The 21,208-nt window shown below is 33.8% G+C and overlaps 1 protein-coding gene across 18 annotated transcripts in view; it reads left to right on the plus strand.

Moving 5' to 3' along the window:
* The window catches only part of MYCBP2 (MYC binding protein 2), a 194,981-nt gene that overhangs the window by 119,170 nt on the left and 54,603 nt on the right, over positions 1-21,208 (plus strand). For 12 of the 18 annotated variants that reach the window (XM_035320138.1, XM_035320146.1, XM_035320190.1 and 9 more), the window contains 8 exons: positions 2,323-2,378; positions 2,754-2,869; positions 4,799-4,896; positions 9,186-9,302; positions 10,072-10,212; positions 15,543-15,617; positions 17,764-17,988; positions 18,947-19,079. In XM_035320138.1, the coding sequence (XP_035176029.1) occupies positions 2,323-2,378; positions 2,754-2,869; positions 4,799-4,896; positions 9,186-9,302; positions 10,072-10,212; positions 15,543-15,617; positions 17,764-17,988; positions 18,947-19,079 (961 nt within the window). The remainder of the gene's footprint in view (positions 1-2,322; positions 2,379-2,753; positions 2,870-4,798; positions 4,897-9,185; positions 9,303-10,071; positions 10,213-15,542; positions 15,618-17,763; positions 17,989-18,946; positions 19,080-21,208) is intronic. The other 6 variants (XM_035320161.1, XM_035320263.1, XM_035320288.1 and 3 more) reach the window with 4 other exon arrangements.

A 21,208-nucleotide genomic window follows, 5' to 3' on the forward strand; every position in this document is an offset into this window, starting at 1 on the left:
AAAGATCATAAAAATGATTGGTGTATCAACTCAAAATTGCCAAATAAATCCTCTCAGAGACTTGGCAGGCAACAGTTTTTAAAGACGTGAAAACAGTTAACTATTGGTTTGAGTGTATTTTGAAACCGGAAAGGTGCATTTACATATAGGTAACACAGTGACCCAGTTACGAGATGTGACATGATATATATAACTAGCAGTTGGAAAACTTAATGAAACATGATTAATCAGGAGTTAGAGAAGGATAATACTATACCCTGTATGGATTTATGTGGAAAAAAAGTCAGCAAACTACCATCTTTTAAAGGGTACAGGTTTGTTTTCTGCAGATGGTAATGCAATCAATATAGGATAAAACAAATGATTTAAAAACTTGTTAAATTACATGTCTAAAATGAAACGAGTATGGGGTTTATTTATTTACTTACTTTACTTGGGTTACTGCAAAGCTCACTTCTTGTCTTGATGCTACTTGGTATTTTTATCAGTGACTTGAGTGAAAAAGTACAATATTTACTCATAGTTGGAACCCAGATGTGATCTAATAACCATTGACTACAGGCTTCTTTTTAGTAGTAGGTATCAAACCTGTTCACACAGCTGTTACAGTGGCACACCTTGCAACACATTAGGTACTCTGGAGTAACTGTCTGTGGAGCAAGTGCAAGTGCCTAGAAATGCATCTCCAGAGGTGATGCACTCTTTGAGTGAGGAAAGCTTGGTATTAGCTATCAACTTCAATAGTTTTCAATTTGAATTAAGTTAAGGTAAAATTAAACCACAAGTATTCATTTAAAGTCACTTTAGCATATAGGACAACAGTTTGTAATGGTCAAAGAGAAGAAGTAAATTACACACATCAAGGTAAAATACAAAAAGTGTCTTTTGCTGAAGCATGATTGACTTCTATGTTTAACACCTTTTTTGAGGAAGTTTCTTGCAAGTTTTGGATGGAAAAGACAATAAATCTTTTTTATTATTATTCAGGAAGAGAGATTGTATTTTGCTACTTAAGTTAGGGACAGTCCGACATTCTGAGAAATGCAACTGTGTTACGTGCTGTTCCTGATTAGCTTATTAACTTTATTGATTCAAGAAAGTAAAAATTATCTTTTACTGCCCTCCCTGTGTTACTTAGTTACTTGACTGCAAAATATAGACATCCTCTGACCTTTCTGTTTTATGACAGCCTGTAAGTTGTATCAGTGCTAGATAGAACCATCCAAATACAATTAGAAACTGCAGCTCCGCACTTTGTGACAGTAAATTATACATACAACAAGTATGGAGGATTGAAACCCAAAACCATGTTGGATATTTGGATAGAGACTCAGAATGGTTGATCTGCAGCTATGTTCACGTGTCTTTATCCTTTCTCTTTTTTCTACTGTTGTTTTTGATGGAATATATGAATCTGGTAACTCAGCAACTATTGCAACCAGTGATACATTTGCTGAGTTTTGGGACTGCCATAACCTATCTACTTTTGTGGAGCTTTTCAGTGCAGTACACAAGAAACTGTGAAAGTAGATTTTTTTTTCTAGTGAGAATCAGCAGAAGTGTCACCTCAGTACAGAGGGAATTTCTTCATTTTGAGTAGAAAGAGCATCCAAAATTGCCTTGGAAAATGCACTGGGCTGCCTTGCAGTTGACATGTAACATCCGTTTTCTTACCTTCACATGGTCTTCAATGCACTGCCTGATGTTATATTTGTTATCCTTATGCCTAAGTTGGAGAGAGATGGATTTGAAGGGTGCACTGTTTGTTGGATAAGGAATTGACTGGATGGCCACACCCAGGAAGTTCCAGCCTGTGTGCCAAGGTGGAGGCCAATGACAAGTAGTGCCTCTCAGGGGAACAGTTTTAAACTAAAAGAGGGGAGATTTATATTAGATGTTTGGAGAAAATTGTTTAGTCTGGAGGGTGGTGAGGCAGTGGAACAGGTTGCCTGGATATATATCCATATATTTGTGCCTACAAGGAAGTTGAAATCTGGATTATTAAAAAGAATTTTTAGAGGTAAATTAAAAGGAATTCAGGGGCTTTTAAATCAAGTTAGATTAGAAGGGATTCAAAGACAAAGTTTTTGTTAGCAAAGTGTATTTTTGTTAACAGCAATTTAAAGAGAAAGTGAAGATACTTGTTTCATGTATGTATGTATGTCTTTGTCTCTCTGTGTTCTGGAATTGATTTTCTGGTTCCCTACTCAATGTTTCTAGTGAGCATACAGTTAGAGTTGTGTGGTTTTTTGAGAAAATACTCTGCTTTCTTTTATTTGATAATTGTTGATTTTATGTTCATTCAATTTCATCTGTTGATAGGCATATGAAAATTACTCATTTGAAGAACTACGCTTTGCTTCACCGACACCAAAGAGGTAAATGTTAAAGAATTATTTTTTATTAGATACTAAAATGAATATGTCCCGTCACTTTTGCTTGCACCCTGAGTTGCAGGCCTTTTGTTTTCCTAAATTTAGAGATTCTTGTTTAAAGTATTTCATTCTTAGTTGTTCTAATGTTGATTCTCTATTTGTATTATCTATTCTCTGAATGTGATCTTTCATCTGCTGTCAAAACATTCTGTAGGTTATTGCTTCATTATAAATAACATGGGGTTATTGGTTTGGACAGAGGAAGAAAGCTAGTTAGATTATTTCAAAGAAAAAAAAAAGGCAGAGTTTACCAAACTAAGTGTTACAGTTGATTTCCAAGAATTGTTTAATGATCTCAATTGTTTTGTTTATGCCTAGACCCAGTGAAAACATGCTGATCAGAGTCAATAATGATGGTACATACTGTGCAAACTGGACTCCCGGTGCTGTTGGTCTCTATACCATTCATGTTACTATAGATGGCATTGAAATAGGTACTTAATTTTCACATTACTTATGCAGAAATTAATCTTATATCCGCTTTGAATACCAATAAAGGCATATCTTGGTGCTCCTAAGATTTAGTATTAAAGTTCATAGCAAAACACAGTACCCCAGCTTTGGTCTAGAAGCCTTCTATTGAAATCCCTCTTCTTTCTCAAAAGAAAAAAAGACCATGGCTATTCTCTCATTGGAATAGGGACATATTTGGCAACTTGAGTATTCATAATGCATTTAGAAAATGAGAATGATAGGGTATATCTTATTGTCTGCTCTGTGTTGCTTTGAGAGGTTTAAGACTGCAAGAAAAATGTCTTATTTCAACTGAGAGTGACAGAGATGTATAGGTGGGGGGAGGATCTGAAGAACCTAAGAAAATAAGAAATTGTTCCCAAGTGTGCAGGAGTAAATTGTCATTTCCTCTGTGGAAAATTGAGAAAGAGTGGTCTTCACTGAGATTATCCTAAGTCTCAACTGCTAATACCAATATTAAATGTTTTTGGTTTCTTCCTTGCTGAAAATAATTTATCTGTCTTGCTGGTCCTGGGAAATAGGAGTTACTGTAGTATGCTGGGGGAAGATTTCCCCTTCAGAAAATGTCTACACCTTCAATTGTCCCTTTTTAATCCTACAGGTGGTGTGGTGAAGACAGCAGCACAGATATTGAAGGCATTGTAATTAGGCCCATCTCTCATAAGAGGGTTTAAAAGAGTGCACCAGCAATTTATCTTTGACAATACTGTGCAGCACCTTTTGTAAATAGATACACAAATTCCAGTCCCATTCCAATCCAATGTGTGTTACCTACAGAAAATAAGATTAATATTATATTTTTCATAATAGTTATCTTCGTTCATCTTAATTCATTGCATAGGGTTAACTTTTAGAAATACTAGAATACAGTTGTTAACCTTGGTTATTAGACAGGCAAGTGTCCTCTTGTAGTTGTCAATGCCATCTTTCTTCAATGTTACTTCTGTTGTTCATATACCAATCTATGGGGGTTCATATACCCATGCTTGACCCATGATTTCCTCAACTTTGACCCTCTTAAGTACTGGCAGCACTTAGTTTCTTCTCTGTTTCAAATCTTGATCCTTCTAGATTCCTTCTGTTACTTACACATTTGTTTAAAAGAACATTGCTGAAAACATAGCTGATTTATGACTAGGTCTGGCTGCTTCAAGTTCTTGCTCTTCAAAGGGTCAGCCTGTAAAACAAAACAAAAACCAAAACAAATAGCCTACCAAAACCATTAAATTACTGTAATTTGTCATTAACAGTGATTGCTGAAAATATTTTTTAAGATTACTATTCAAGGTTATATCCATCTATTACAGAAGTTTGAACTGCTTCTTTACATGTATTTTTCTTTGTGATCTGAGAATTTTACTGTCTTGATATATTTTCTAGCACCTCCTGGTTTTATAACAGTGTTGGTAATTAAAGATGCTGTCTCTTTACATTACAGGCCTTTTCTTGTGTAGCTTGCCTTCTAAGGCTGTTGTCTGTTTATTGCATTTTGTGATTAGCATCTACAGCAGTATGCCATGCATAAGCTGTTGCCTCTCTAGGAGCTTTTAATTGCACCCCTCAAACACAATTCTGTCTTCACTGTTCCTTGAAGCATGTCTGTACAGACATGAGGATACAAAATTACCTACTAGTGATGTGGACAGTGTGTGACAGATATCTAATAACAACATTAAATTATATATATGTGAATTTCTACGTGTGACTTTATCAATGTTGATAAAATAATACTTTGCACCATGAAGCAGCTGCAAGTGTTTGTCAACCAGATAAGTGAGTGGCTACTTTGCATCATATGAAGTTGTAGCACTGATAAACTGCAGTTACTACATGACTAATAAATCCACTTTTTTTTTTTTTTTTTTAACTTAGTCTTTGTTTGCTTATAGATGCTGGGCTAGAAGTGAAAGTAAAAGATCCTCCAAAGGGAATGATACCACCTGGAACACAGCTTATTAAACCAAAGGCAGAGCCTCAGCCAAACAAGGTTTGAAAAACTGCATAAAAACCCAAACAGATAGTTGTAGTTGGGTGGGCTTTTCTTGTCGTTTAATATATACTTTATCACTTCATAGTGGTACAGGACTTAAGGATATTTGCAAATCACTTTAATGTGCTGAATGGAATGAAATTAATATACTGAATAAAATGAAAGATGTTCATTCCATTTTCTTTCTGTATACCCATTAATAAAGCTGTTAGAAACTATATAGAAACTACCTTTCTCTTGGCTTGTCACACAAACACTGTGCAACCATTATGAAAACCACAGACTGCACTCTACACTAATAATAGTTCTTTTCATTTGATGGTGTGCTATGGTATGAGTTGTACAAAGGGCACATACTGTTTGTCTTCTGATAAGGCTCTTTCTTTAGGCAGCATAAAATCCTAAATCATTAGTTTCTTTGACATGTCTTCCTTTCTTAGAATGTCATGCCTTCATTTTAAAAGGTTATCCTTTCTATTGCTTTTGACTTCCCCATTTCATGTTATTGTTCTACCCCAAAAGACTAAAGTAGACACAAGTAGCGGATGAAAGCTGAAAGATGGTGTGGCACTGCTGGGGAAATGCCCAGATGAGGGAAATATCCTCAACTCCCTCTTTATGGAAGGGTTATTAAGCAAAGCACTGAATCTTATTTTCATGCAATAAACTTTTATTAAAAGATGTGAAATTCTTAAAAACGCACAAAGTTATCCTTCCCTTTCTTATTACAAGTGCAAAAGTGGACTCTTCCCCTCTGCTAAGATATACACGGCTACAAAAATAACTGGGTGTTTGCCAGCTTCTTAGCTGTGTGGTACATCTTGATAAAATTCTTTTTCCAACTTTCTGGTTAATCTAGAAATAGTATCTTTTGTTATACAGCTCCCAAGTCTGTAAATACATCATCCAGTGTCTGCTTCTGCCACTAAAATGATTCTTTTCCCTGCTGCCCAACCTCAAAAATAATAAATTTACTTTTAATTTCCACAGATATGAATAAAATATTCATTGTTTTGTTTGTTTGCTTCTTCCACAAACTTATTTTAGGCTGTCTCCTTTCTCTCCATTAGGAGTAGCTCCTTATGACTTCCTGGTTACTCTATCTTATTTATTATCTTAATTATTAATTATCTTAATAAAAACTTTCTATTGGGTGAAATGCATCTCACAGATGTTAATGGTATCTCCATCCAAGCTGTGTTTTACTTACTCAGTGAAGAGAAAGAGGCAGTTGTTAAGATACAAGTTGCTGGATGGAACTGCCTTCTTTTTTTCAGTTACTACAGTGGGAATTAAGGTGACTGGTTCATATATAACAGGTATATTTTGTCAACTAACAGTCATGACAGCTTAAAAAAAAAAAAAAAAAAAAAAAAACTTGACAAAAGTTGGCAACTGATGTTTTGAGGCAGTAGTCAAGTGTTTAATCATCTGCCTGTGTTGTAGTTCTTGTTTCTTTTTCCAAGTTACAGTCTTTTTGAAAGAGGAACCATCTTTCTGTCCTGTATATGGTGTCTGCTGAGCCTTTGTCAACATTAGAACTTATCAGTGTTGTAGGAACACAGTAGACTTCTCATGATAGGTCATTTTATCAGTTTTCTTTCTTCTGTGTCAAAATTGCATAATGAACCAGGTTAGCATAACTCCATGTATATGAACAGCAGTATTATAAATAATTCAGAAAGATGATCATTGTGCTGTGCTTCATTCTTTTGAAGCCAAGAATGCAGGTTAGACATATACATCAGAAATGGTCCACCAAATCCAATTTCACTGAGAAAAATAGGTTAGTTAAGTCCTATAACTTTTTTCTCTCCTTTCCCAGCCCTAAATTTCAGATAGTTATAACCAAACAACAGTAATAGTGGTGATCTGTTCTCACCTGAAAACAACAAACTATTTTTGTTGAAACAGGAGCATTGCAGTTTTGGAGTCAGAACTAATTGAATCTCAGGTTGAAAATGGATGATATATTATGATTTTGTATTGATCCCTTCATTTTCTGTAAATTGAAGTTGGATGAAAATCTGACTTTCCTGCCCATCAAAGCTGGTAAAGGATCTGTATTCAGCCTGGAATACAAGAACTGGTGCCGCCTCATTGGCTGTAAAATTTAGATTAACTAATTTGTAGAAAATCCTATCCCATGTCCTACTGAGGGAAACGCTTTCTTATTATCTGTGTAAGGTAATTCAGGGTAGTTGGAACCAAATACAAGAAATCAGTCCTAATTTAATTGAATTGGAAGGGGCAAGACTGTTACCAGTATGATTGGAATCTAACATGTTTTGTTTCTACTGTCTTCACATTACTAAACAAGAAACTATCTGATTTTTTTTTTTTTTTAAAAAAAAGGAAACAAAAAAATTGGGCTAGTTTTTTGCATCCTTCCATGGGAGGTTAACCCACTTGTAAAGGTTTTATTCTATGCAGCACACATTTCTGTGCTGCAAAACGTACCTCTTTTCAGATTCACTAAATAAGAAGGCACAGTAACAAAGCTCTTGCAAAGTTCAGTGCACTCTAAGAGATAAGTACATGTCAATTGCTATGCCTTTCTGCATTATAATCACTTCTTCTAGTCAGAGCCCAGTTTGTGTGTGCCCCATGGAAGAAGCAATCTGGGCAGTGTTAACTGAATAAGATACTGAACCATCATGCTATAGAGAAATACTCCAAGCAGAAAGGTGCTATATCAGAAAGAAGACTCATACAATTAATGTATGGAAAATGTTCTTTCCAGACCTGTTTGTAACCAAATCCTGGGTGTGAGTTCTTCCTCTAAATGGAAATTTTTTATCGAAGCTCCAGGTTAGCCTGTCACAGGATTTTTCTGAAGTAACATTCCATGGGGGTAGCAGTGTAAAAATTAGGAATCCCTAATATGCAAGGCCTTGTTTATAGGCTTCTCTATGTTGAGAATGCTGTAAGCAATGGTTCAGCATTGTATTTTTAGAAAGATTGGAATGGGATGGAATGGTTGGAAGGGACCTAGAAAGATCATCAAGTCCGATGCCAGACCACTTCTACTTCAGGTCTAACTAAAAACTAAAGCATATATTATTAAGCATATATTCAAATGTATCTTAAATACTGACAGACATGGGACATCAACCAACTCGCTAGGAAGCCTGTGACCTTCACCATAAAGAATTTTTTCTGAATGTCCAGTCTGTATGTTCCATGGCACAACCTAGTTCTATTCCCACGTGTCCTATCATTAGTTACCAGGTAAAAGAGATCAGCACCTCCCTCTCCTCTTCTGAGGAAGTTGTAAAGAGCATTGAGGTCATCTCTTAGCTTTCTTTTCTCCAAACTACACAAAAAAATATGTTATTGTGTTGGTTTTTGTTTTGTTTTGTTTTTTAAAAGCCTTAAAATGTATATAATTTCTTAAATAATTTGTTTAGAGGAAAAAAAAAAAAAAGTGGGTTAATGCACTGAGCTTTTGCCTTTCTTTACCATTCTCCTGAGTTATTCTTTCCTTATCATTCTGTGCTAATTTGAAGATTAAGTTCATACTTCAGTTGACACATTTGTTTTATAATGTTGAGTTTGAAAATAACCTTCAAAGAAAGGTTTTGTACAGCGCACATAGAATGTATGCATTTCTTAAGCTTTTTCATTTCTGATTTTAAGTTGTTCTTTGGGACAGCTGCTGATACCATGTTTGAATGGAAAAAAAAAAAGTGAATAACCTCTGGGAGATTTGGGAGGCTGCAGTAAATCAGACTAGTAACAAGCAGTGTCTCATCTAACCTTCCTTTGAAAAAGGAAGAAATTATTCAAATGCCTATTTCAAAAATAAGTAGAAAGATCTGCTCCTGTGCTATTCTCAAAAGGCTATTTAGACTATCTACGAAGGAAAATATCCGTATTTTGGCCAAAAGCTGACTAAGCAGAATATTATGGTAGTGTCAAATGAGGACTGATAATCTTGAATTGGTCGGTTACTGGAAATAGTAAATATGGTAAGAGAAAACCCTGAACTTCAAAACTTAAAGAAGAATAAATTGTAGCTGGGCAGTTATAAGAATGAGAAGCTTGTACTGAATATTGTCTGGTATAACAAAACCTTCAGAGAGAGTGAGTTGATGTAGTTTAAACATAGTTGTAACAAAAGTAAATGAAACCATACACAGCAGCCATGGGAAACTAGCAACAAACTGTAACTCTGACTGCCATCTTGTCACTAGCATTTCAGAATCTGTTAAACCTATTTCTTTTTACTCTGAAAGCTCTGTTCCAATTTTTTCTTCCTTACTATCTTTCTTTGCTTCTCTTAGGTTCGCAAATTTGTGGCCAAGGACAGTGCAGGGCTTCGTATCCGTAGCCACCCTTCCCTTCAGAGTGAGCAAATAGGCATAGTGAAAGTCAATGGATCCATCACTTTCATTGACGAGGTAATTAATAAGAAATTTCTATTGAAAATTGAGCTAAGATGTAAAGTTAATCCATGCAAATAATGTTTTTTTTCATGTTTAAATGTTGACATGTACAACTTAAGAACATAAGAGTATAAATTGCAAAAATCTCAATATTAACCAATTTAGTTTTTCAAGCTGTCATTTCCTTTTTATTTGCTTACTTGAAAATCTTTGTAACAGACACTGTGATATCAGGAAACAAATTTTCTAGAGTTCATCTTCCAATAATATCTCTAAGGATTTAGCTGTTTATCTACTATTTCAACTGTACATAAAAATTCAAAGATGCAGGTATCATTTTCATTACATCTTTCAATTACACTTCTGAAAGATGACTAGTGTGTTAGACTACTGTGCATGTATACTTCTTCTAGTATAACTTCATATACAAGGAATATTTTTGCAATTTACTAAGTTAAATGAGCAGTGGAAAAGTGGAAAGTGGAGAACAGTAAGCTTATGAAGGCTTGGCTTTCTTTCCTCTTTTCTCTCAAAGCAAATCTTGTTATTGCAAGATCTGATTTAAATCTGTCTTTGCACCTTGCATTCTAAAAAGATGTGCTTCCCATTGCTTTGAAATTCTGATTTTTGTCAATATTTCTTTTTACCTCTTCTTATGTTCTGTCAGTATAGTGAAGATCATTACATCCTTGCCACTGCTGTTTGTCTAATGTCTGTTAATCCTTGCTAGCCACAGAATGGTTACAGGAGGGCATGGCTCGTTTTTGTTGCTTGTTTCCCATAGATCCACAATGATGATGGTGTTTGGCTGAGGCTGAATGATGAGACAATAAAGAAGTATGTTCCTAACATGAATGGTTACACTGAAGCCTGGTGCCTCTCTTTTAACCAACATCTTGGCAAGAGCCTTCTGGTACCTGTTGACGTAAGTAAGAGGTGCCTTTGAAAAATATCCAAAGTACACTCTATCCTCATTACAAGACTTTCTTTAATTAAGGCTGCAAATGAGTCCTGAGGTGTTTTTTTTTTAAAAAAAAAAAAAAGTTTAATTACTAAATACTGTCTTACATGTGTTTCCATTTTTGAGGGCTATTGTGTAATGAGGGTGGAGTGTAGAAATGTACAAATCTTTTTATGTTGAAGATCCTTCTCCTAAAAGAGAAGCAAAAGTGGAAAGACTGATAAAAAAGTATAACCATGAGATTAAGCACCAGATGTTCCTGAAGCAAGATTTCATTGTCCATAAAGTGGCCCACTAATGTAATGATCTCAGAAGAGGCTTACACTGAGGCACTTTTTAAAAAATTTTAAAAATTGTTTAGGCTGTGTTGTTTTTCATGGATATTTTTGTGAGTTTTATATTTGAATCCCTGAGTTACAAAATAGTAGCTAATGAAAGAATCACAGCATCAAGGCTCAGTAAAAAACATTTGAGTTTATAAGAGTAAGCATAATTTATCTGTATAACTTCAGTGGTGATCACCATCACTACAAATCAAAGGTTACACACTTTCTGGCAACAAGATACAATTAGATACAAAAGTGTATGAGCCAAACCAATGTTTCTCAAAAAACTCCTGAAATTGTAGGTCTTCTGGCTTATCTGGTTTTGTGCATTCACCAAAGCGGGCAGTAACATGGTTTCTTCAGGGCAGAGTGTGACAACTAGATCTAATTGCTAATGCAGCAGTTTAGTTTCAACTTGTCCTCTTATATGGGTGAGCTATCAACTTTGGTAAATCAATATCAATTTTGGTAAATCTTGTAAGCATGGAGGGGTATGCTTTTTTTCAGATTTTTGTTTTTATTTCTAATACTTTTTTATTTGCTGTGGGGAATGTTAATCATCTCAGCAGTCACTTATATGATTAGCAAGAACTTATTGGTTGGTATATTTTCAATGGCTCCAGTACACATTTATTTGTGGAGTAACATACACTTTGCTCTTTGAGAAAAGCTTGAAAGAGATTACCACTCTTAACAAAAATCATAATAACAATAATAAATCCTGAATATTAAATTTTGGTAACATAATCTTGATTCAAATTTCAGTTGAATAAGTAAGCCAGGTACAATTATATGTGAAAAATACTGTTTAATTATCATACATCTCACTGTATGAATGCTTCTCTAAAGTTCAGGTAAAATATAATAGATCTTTTTTCTTCTTAAAGTGTGTTGTGAAAGTTTTGATACCACGTGAACTCCTAGAATATGACAAATATAGCTACTTTTATTTTAACGAACCAGTTACATCACATTCTCAATCACACTAGGTAAAAGTCACATGCTTTCTTAGTTTCTTAGTCAACAGCCAGTAGCAAACAGCAAAGATGTTAAGAAAGCAACTATTAGGTGGTTATGTCTAATAACAGATATTTTGAGTTACATATGGATAGACATTTTCTTTGCATCTCTCTCATATTTTTGAAAGGACATAACATGTCCTGAAACTATTTAATTTTACTATAATTGTATTTAAGCATTCAGATTTGTTGGTTTGATTCATAATCATAAATGGAAAAAAATGTATAATTTTTTTTTTCTTAATGGCCACAAAACAAAAGTCAAGGTTCAGCGGCTTACTTTTGACTGCCTCAGTCTGTACTACAAGCTATTATGTTCTTATGCACCACACAACTTGATGAAAATTAATTAACTCTTTAGTAAGCTCCTGACTCTTTTAAGTCAGCTTAAAACTCTTTTCTGCTAAATCTTCACCACATAAAGTAATACTGCTTTCTTGTATCTGCCCACCCCTTTTTTGTTTAATTGGGTAACTGAATGGCATTATGAGCAAAATGTAGTAAAAAAATCTGTTAATATACACGATTTCTGGAATCTACAGCTGTTCTACTAGTATTGGCTCTAGAAGAGGGAAACATACTGGAAGGAGTCTCATATGTGACTGCAAGTACATATGGAAAATCAAGTGGCTGAATTAGTCATGCTATTGCTGGTTCAAATTAATGTCACAGTACTTTTACTAGACTCAATTTTTATTCAACTCAGGAATATGCAGACTTGGCAGCTCTGATGATGTTACTTTGCTACATTTAAAAATATAAGCTTTTTGTGATCATCAGTTACGTAGAAAAAATCTTTCAGTACATTTTGTAAAATATATTTAAGGTATGCTTTTTACAGAAAGCTTTAATTGCTCTATTTCATCACTGTATTAATTGAGCAGTGAATAAAAAATAAAAAAAATATTTTTTAAAAAAGATTTAAAATTATAATAAGCACAGTTCTGTAGTGTTAATTTCAACTTCTAGTCCTATTGGCATATATACTGTATTTACTTTCTGTTTATTTATGGACATTAACTAGTTATTTTATGTATTTTAGATCTCCTTAATACAGTGTTTCTGTATATATTGATCAAAGGTATTATAGATAAATGATCATAGGGAAGCAGAGATCCACTGTAGTTGCCAGACTATTTATTTTAGTTGTGGTCATTTACTTTCTCAAGAAACACTGTATAGTCAAATTTGTTCCTACTTTTTCTCTTCTCTTTTCATGAGGAACAGCTACATAGCCATTGACCTAAACTTGTGAATCTAATTCATTTTAGGTAATACAATTATGAGACTATCAGTCTAAACATGTTGTGAATTTGGATTAGCTTCTTACTGTCCTGATAGTTACTTTTCCTTCTGTCTTGTGAGATTCACTTAATTGTTCTTGCTAAGTTCTGATAGAGGTTATCATGTATGCAGACAGTTGTGTATTCATGCATGCACATAGTAAAAGATACGTACAGCATAAAACGATACACACAAGTGAGAAATAGTTTTATTTTATGGGGAGTTAATGGAATTTGTCTTTTGGTTAAACTCAGGAACTTTTTAAAAATCATAGTTTGAATATGGATTTGTTCCTTAATTTTAAATGTCAAATTTATAATTATAAGGAATACTGTACCCTGCTGCCCAGTTTTAGTGTTAGATTCCCCAACCACTACAGGCAAGCAAAACTGAGAACTGCAAGTTTTTTAAGCTATTAATGTAGTGTAAGAGTGAACCAAAATTAGTATGTAGATTGCTGAGTTTGATTGCAGAACCTTAATGTTTTGTGGAAACACTGAAGGACATTCATGATAGATTTCTGCCATCATTTTAGACGTGATGGGAAATAATGGATAAAAGTCTAAAAAATCTTTTAAGATAACACTTAGCTTTGAAAAATAATATTATTTGAGATTTTAAATGCTTTTTTCATTGCTAATTTCTTGTGGTGAAATAATTTATATTCAGTTTTATGATTTCTGGAACTTAAACTTGATTGGAAAAAAAGGTATGAATTTTTTCCTGGAAGAATTCCTGAAATTATTTTTATTTTTTGGAAGGGATAGCTTGAAAGGAAAAAATGAACTAAATCTACAGATGGTAGGATGAGGACTAAATACAAGAGCTTGTATGTAGTAGTTTCTTCAGAATTAAATATTAATTCTCAATTATATGCTAGATATATTGATTTACACTGACATATGACATGCTAAAAGCCAAGAAGCCAGAAAGCTCTAAAGTTCAAAGAGCAAAGGTCTGGTTTGATCTTTGTGTTGCAGAGCCATCCAGCGTGGTCCCACTTCAATGCTGTTGGTTTCTTTCGTGTGTTTTTCACATACAGCTTTATGGCATACAAAACCAGATCTTTGAAATGATAATTCAGTATCTTGGGTATGGTACCACATTCCTCTGAACAGTAGAAGATTGTCACAAAGTAGGAGATTTGTTGCTAAGTAATGTAATCAGTCTGTTAAGCTACATTGGATGCCTATGAAGTAAATTCTCATTAGGCAAATGTAGTCTTTTTATAATTATTACAGTTTTATGTCAGATTGGTAAGCCTTTATTCTGTGATTTTGTGATCTTCCTGTCTAACACACCACCACCACCTCCCTGATGCCCCCAGGCATCTTTTACTTGTGTATTAGTGCCTCTTTCAAATTCAGGAGGAGGTGCTGCACTCTAATGAAGTTATAGCGTTTCTTCATTTTTGTCCAAGTTTAAAGTTGTTTTCTTTACTAAAGATTGATGTAAGGAGAAGTTTTGCAAACAGTAGTAGATGATTTACTTCTGTCATGAGGTGGATTTACTTATTTTTAACATGTTAATGTTTTTTTCAAGGAATACAGAGAATGCATGCCAAGACTGTTTTGTACTTTCCAATTTCTGCTTAAAGTGATTCTTTTATTATTTTTTTAATTACTGTTAAAATTTTGGTGTGATGCTGCAGGGATTTCGCTTGGTTTTCCTACCAAGATGGGGATAGGAAATTAAAAAAAAAAAAAAAAAAAAAGTGTCTTTACCAAAGGGATTGTGCTGTAAATACTGATTATTAATACTGCTATTTATGTGCTATTAATTATTTCTTTTGACAGGAACAGTGAAAATTTATTTGAAATGAGTAGAAACAAGTTTATGGAGAGAGGTTACTTAATGGAGAAAAATGGCTGCTTTTGGTGTTTTCCAGTGGTTAATAAATGCCGTCCTAGCTGTTCTTTGGGGCAAAAGTGCACAGAACAGTAGAGCTTGTGTCTATAATATGGGCCATTGCTTATAAAATTAGAGAACTCGAGCAGCTCCATTTGATTGTTGATAATTCATAATAAAGTAGTAAATGAATCATACGTCTTATAAAACTAATGAGATCTTAGTGGTTCTTCCTTACAGCACTCTGCAATTTTTGCTTCTGGTAAAGAGTGTGGTATCAATATGCAAACTAGTGAAATCGTTCTGTACAAGTGAGTTGCTTTCAAACATAGTGAGCTTAGCCCTTCTGCGTCTTTGCAGTTCTGAATTGGTGACAAAAGACACGTGCAGTTGTCCTGCAATAATTGAAATCCTTCCGGAACAGCAGACTGTCTTGCTTGTAAAACTGGTTTATGGTGGAACAAAACTACTGTAACAGAAGTGTGGGATCTGTCTTTGCATAGTCTCAAGCTTTATAAGAAATGTCTGGCTCTCAGTTTCAGTAAATGGCATGACACACTACATCCATTTCGAGCTTTTGACATACCAAACTGTTTTTGTTTAATAGATGATTTGGCAAGGGGAGCAATGAACTCTCAGGTGACTTGATCAGAAAAACAAAACTTCTCATTTTTGCAAGATATTCTACCAGTAAAATTACTTGTGGAGAAAGTTTGCATTACTGTACTTCTAGCTTCTTCCTCCAGTGTTTCTTTGTTCCCATTTCCTTGTTGATATGTCTTTTTTTTTTTTTTTTTTTTTAAACTTTGTTGTTCAGAATGTCTTTAATGCTAGCCAAGGAGTAAGGGATTTGGACTTTTTTTCATGGACTTCCAAAGCTTTACCCCCTAAGGTGAGTTAATTGACAGGAACAGTCACACTGTATCTCTTTCTTTTTCAGAATGTACCTTGTAAATCAACTTTACATTAAATATTATTTGAAGTCTAGTTTACCTTGAAATATTTCTACACGAAATAAATACAATGTTTGCCTAGAATGCTGTATCTAAATCTTTTCCTTGATGAGGAAATAAAAAAATGAGGGCAGATTAATTCATAAGTAGCACTCTCCTTTATTAAAATATATATATATATATAAATTCAGAGATATTGATAACATAATAAAGGCTTTCATTCTCCTTCTTGATGCAGAATTAATAGTATTTTTTTTTTCTGTTATTGAAGGGTTCGCATGAAGTTACAGTATCTAATAAGATGACATTCATATGAGGAAGGCCACAAAAATTTAATAAATAGACCACTTTTTTAAAAAAATCTGCAATTACAGGAACAAATTACATTATATGCAGTTAAGCAGTCTCAATTATCTACATAAGTGAATATCTAAATGTCTTTACAGCCTTGTAGTGATTTTTAGATCAAAGTTGTTTTCATACGAACTTTGTAATGAAGATGATGCTCAATATTGTACCTACTGGTTTAGAGATTTAAAAATTTGTTTTTCACTGAATCTTCTTCCCCAAGATAGGAAACTTCTTTGCTGTTATATCATGATCTAGACAATGTTCACACTATCTTTAGAACGCAGAATTCTTTTCTCTTTGAACCAATTTACAGTAGCTTGCTTTGAAAGTTAACTTAGTTACAGAACAGGTTCATTTGCTAGAAAGGCTTCTTGGGAAGACTGTTATGTAACTCTGGACATGATGCAGACTTCAATACCAAAAGTCTGAAAATATATGAACTAGAGATCAGAGGAAATAATGTAAATTAAAAAGGAAATAACTGGAATTTTGGTTTAAAACTGATAGAAGTAGTTTTCTACACAGCAAGTAATGAACTCCTAGAAGGTGTGGTTACAGGAGATTGTGGATGCAGAAAATATCAGCACATTCAGAAGGGATTAAACATATTTATAGGAACCAGATTCATAAACAGACACTAGAAGAAGTAGGGGTGTACCCTCTAACATCCATAATAAAAAGATTTTAAATGTTGTTGTTATATAAGGGCCACTAATATATATAACTGTTGTTATATAAGGACCACTAATAATGTCTTGCATGTTACTTCTAAACAGCATCTCCTGTTGCCATTTACTGGACTAGGTGAGCTACTGGCTTCATCCAGTAGGGCATTACTTAGGTTTTTAACTTTCAGGTGTTCTTTTAAAAGTACAAATGGTTTGCATTTTAAGCATAATAAAGCATTCCTGTTTCTCATTTGGTTTCTTCTGATAGGAATGTGCAATATGTTACACCCATCCTTCATAGTTTTTGTATAATAGACATTGTAGATGTTTTTATTAAGCCATGGTTAACTGAAAATTTATAGAAGTCTGTCTCTTATTTTTAGTAACTACCATTTTTTCTACTGGTAGGAAACTCAAAAAGTGTGTTCTCATTTCTGATTTGGGTATATATTTAATCTGTAATCATTACTGTGTGAAATATATTTGCAGGCCATTTTTATTATGTGAGTGAAAATTATAAATATGCACTACTATTTCTATGTGCATTTAAGTTCCTATGGTGTTTCTGTTACTCTGTCATAATTTTACCTTTAGTCTAAATTAGCAGTGTGTTACAAAATCAAAAAAGAACCATATCATTCAAAAAGAGGTGATATTTAAGTTCCCTTTACATAGCCCCAGGCTTTTTGCTATATTATTTCACAAATACAGCAAGAAGAATGAGTGCGTATCCTGATAAATGTCAGTATGAAGCAAAGTTTAGTCCAAGTGGTAGAGAAAGTAAATTGTTTCTAATTGTAGATATGAGATACTCCTTTTAAATAAATTGCCTACATTTCTGTTTCAAGAGTAATAGGGTAGCTTTTCGATTAAATTGCAATTTACTAGTAGTTCAGTTGTATATTACTGCATGTTAAAATTAGCAATGTAACTAGTACCTCTTCTAGCTTTGGAATTTAATTATTGTAGTCTTTAAATAATTATTTCTTATATGAAGAGTTCAAAAGTAATAGGTTTTATTCTGTTCTGTTTTTTGTTTTGCCTTTTATTTTTTTTTAATTCTCAGGAATCTAGGTCTAATACTGATGATTTTTTCAAAGACCTAAATTCACACTGCCCGCAGGAAGCAGTGATGCAAGAACAAGATATGCCATTCCTTCGAGGTGGTCCTGGAGTGTACAAGGTAGTGAAGACTGGCCCATCAGGTCACAACATCAGAAGCTGCCCTAACCTTAGAGGTATCCCAATTGGAATGTTAGTTCTGGGAAACAAAGTCAAGGCAGTGGGCGAGGTATGGATCATTGTAGCTTCAGTTCATGTCTTCATAGATACCAATATATAACTAGTAAACTCAACAAAAGAATCTGCCCCTGTACAGGTTTGCTTTTCCAACCCTCATGATAAATGCTAACTTCTGAACTTGGTTTGTATTATAAATACTAATGCAATGCTGTTTGTTTTTTTATTTTATTTTTTTGTTTGTTTTTGTTTTTTTGCCTTTTAGATGTGTGTATTGATTGGAATAATGTTAAAGTTGTACTGCAGTTACATATGCTTCTTATATATTTCTTACAGTATTCTTTTCAAAATGTTGTTTCCTATTCAATGCTTTTGTCATATGCTTTGAAAGAATTTTGTTTCATTGAAAAAAAAATTCTAGGTCCTAACCAATTAACAATTTATTCTGTTTCTCTGTTTTGATTCATTTGTTCAGTTGCTGAACTATTGTTACTGTTCCCAATTGTCCAGCTGTGGTGGACATGGTTAAGAATGGCTTAAGGATGAAGTGTGTCATGCTATTTCCTAAATACAGTGACAGGAACAAAATTAGTACTTGTACAAACATTCCATATATATAACATGCTATTATAATTCTACTGTTGCAGCCACCAATAAAAAGGCATACCTTGATGAATATCTCCTTCAAGTTTTCACTGGGGCTTGTTTTGATGTTCCAACGTTGTGGTGTTGGTGATTCGCTTTTTCTGAACATAAGCAGGTCTAATATTTTTGGAAATATCCCTAACTGTATATGTGCCATAAATGGTTTGGGTCCTTCAATCTGCCTCAGTCTGTGGCCTTAATTTAAGAAACAGTAAAAATAAACAAACAAACAAAAAATCTTTAATTGTAATATAAAGATTGGAATGTGCATATTTTTTTTCAGTTTCTGAAGTAAGTTGCTGAGTCATGCTACTGAATCATCTGGAACGTCAGTATGTTGTGCTTTTTTGTGTGTGTGCCATCAGGTGACTAACTCAGAAGGTACATGGGTGCAAATGGATAAGAACAGCATGGTAGAATTCTGTGAAAGTGATGAAGGCGAGGCGTGGTCGTTAGCTAGAGACAGAGGTGGAAACCAGTACCTCCGACACGAAGATGGCAAGTTGTTTTGTTTTGTTTTGTTTTTTAATTAACTTAGAAAAAAATTATAAGAAATCTAATAAGGATAAATAAGAAACTGAGTTTAAAACAGGTGTAACATAAATTCGTACTTTTTCATTTGAGTTGCTTTACACTGATGAATTTCAAAGTTGTTTAAATGTTCTTTGAATGTTTTTAAAAGAACAGTTAAAACATTTCCCCATATTTTCTTCTGTACCAGTTATAATCATAATCAAATATGATCATAATCAAAGATCATAATATTATCCTTCCTTCTTTTAGCTATAGGGATGATTTTCAAATACGTACTTGAATATTTCTCCTACTGGCTTTCTTTGGTCTATTTTATGTTTCTAGAAAAAGCAGAGCAGAAAAAAATATTTACGTTCCTTTTGGTTTTCTTAAGTTTGTTAGTTCTGCCACACTGCATCCTATTAAAAACCCGTTACATACTTATTTATTTATTAACACTGTGTTTAAAATTAGTATCCCACTGCTCATCACTCTAGTTAGCTAAGAATTATTACCTTTTCTTAAAATGCAGAATTTCTGTTCTGATAATGTTCAAACTGGGTAAGACCTAGAAATAATAAAAGAAAACGTAAACAAAAGGTTATTATTCAAATTTTTTTATTGCATAGTTTTAATTTCTTTCAATTCTTCTTTCTTTTCCTCTTCTTACTGCTCTTCCTCCAAACAGACTGTCATTACTGATCTAAAATATCTTTCTTTCACCTGAAATGCTTCATATAAGTGCATTGAGGCATCTTGAAACTGTTCTTTACCTAATAATAGATAGACCTAAGCCACTGGGATGAGGTTCTCTGGTACAGGATTTTGGCCTCTTGCAAAAGATGTAACAGGGAGAGAGATACCTGTCAATATTTATAACTCCTGAAGAGATCATCTAGTCCAAGCTCCCTCCCTGTCAGTGCAGGTTCAGTTAGATAATGTTACTTACACCCTTGTCTAGTCAAATTCTAAATATTTCCAACCTTCCAGGACAACCTGTTCCAGTATTTGACCCACCTTTGTGGTGAAAACATTCCTAATACACAGCTGCACATTCTGCAGCTTTTGTTTGTTGCCCCTTGTCCTATTTCTTTGAACCTTTGAGAAGAGTCTGGCTTCATCTTCTCTAAACCCTCCAGTTTCTCTCAATATTTCTCGCTGAGAATACTTGTAAGTTTCTTCCACTGATCATAAAATCAGGTAGGATTTCCTCTGAAGTTGGTTTGTTTCAACTCACTTCAGAGTTAGTTTCTTCAAGCCATCTTTTTTTTCTTCATATATTTCTCTGTTTCCTGATTGAATCTGAATATTCTCAATTTGTAATTTTCTCACTCTTTATGAAATCTAACACATGCATTTGCCAAAAGATGTCTTCTGGAAAATTTTCTAATGCATGTCCTATGTGTCAGTGTGCCTGGTTCTATTCTTTCTAGATGAGTCTTTGTTTTTATAAATAAGGTAAATGTGGATGTCTCTTGTGCATCTAGCTAAAGCAGTTTGCTATCAGTGCAGTTACTGAGATATTTCAACATACTCTGTGTTCTCAGTACATCTCAGTATTAAGGAGCTAAGGAGCTTAAGCCACATATGAAAATGATGTAAACTAATTGCCTTTTTTTTTTTTTTTTCCTCCATGAAATGAATTCAAAATTCTGTTTGTTATCAATTTCCATACTTTTGCTAGAGGGAAGTAAGCATTTGGAGAAGCTCTGGCTAGATTTCCAACTGTCTCTGTTTTCACACATAAATAATACCCTATTTCGGATTGCTTTAATATTTTCATGACATAAGTAAGTTTTAATGAAATTCTCAGAAAGACATAGGGTTTGTGTCAGAGCTAAATGCCCAAGTATACCTGCCAATATGCAGGTATACAAGTACTTTAGGAGGAAAATTACAGCAAAATCTAGATATGTCTGTAATTCAGAGAATCAAGGTTGATTTAAGATAGATTACACGTTTGTTTCAAGTGCAGCATTTTGCTGTTGCTCTCTAATTCACCCATCCCTCTTTAAGTTCTAAGGCCAATTTTCCTTTAGCAGATAAAGAACATTAACTTAACAAAGGATTAAACTTTTTTTTTTTTTTTTTTTTTTTTTTTTTTTTTTTTTTTT

Source organism: Oxyura jamaicensis, chromosome 1 (genome assembly GCF_011077185.1).
Source record: "Oxyura jamaicensis isolate SHBP4307 breed ruddy duck chromosome 1, BPBGC_Ojam_1.0, whole genome shotgun sequence".
NCBI lineage: Eukaryota > Metazoa > Chordata > Aves > Anseriformes > Anatidae > Oxyura > Oxyura jamaicensis.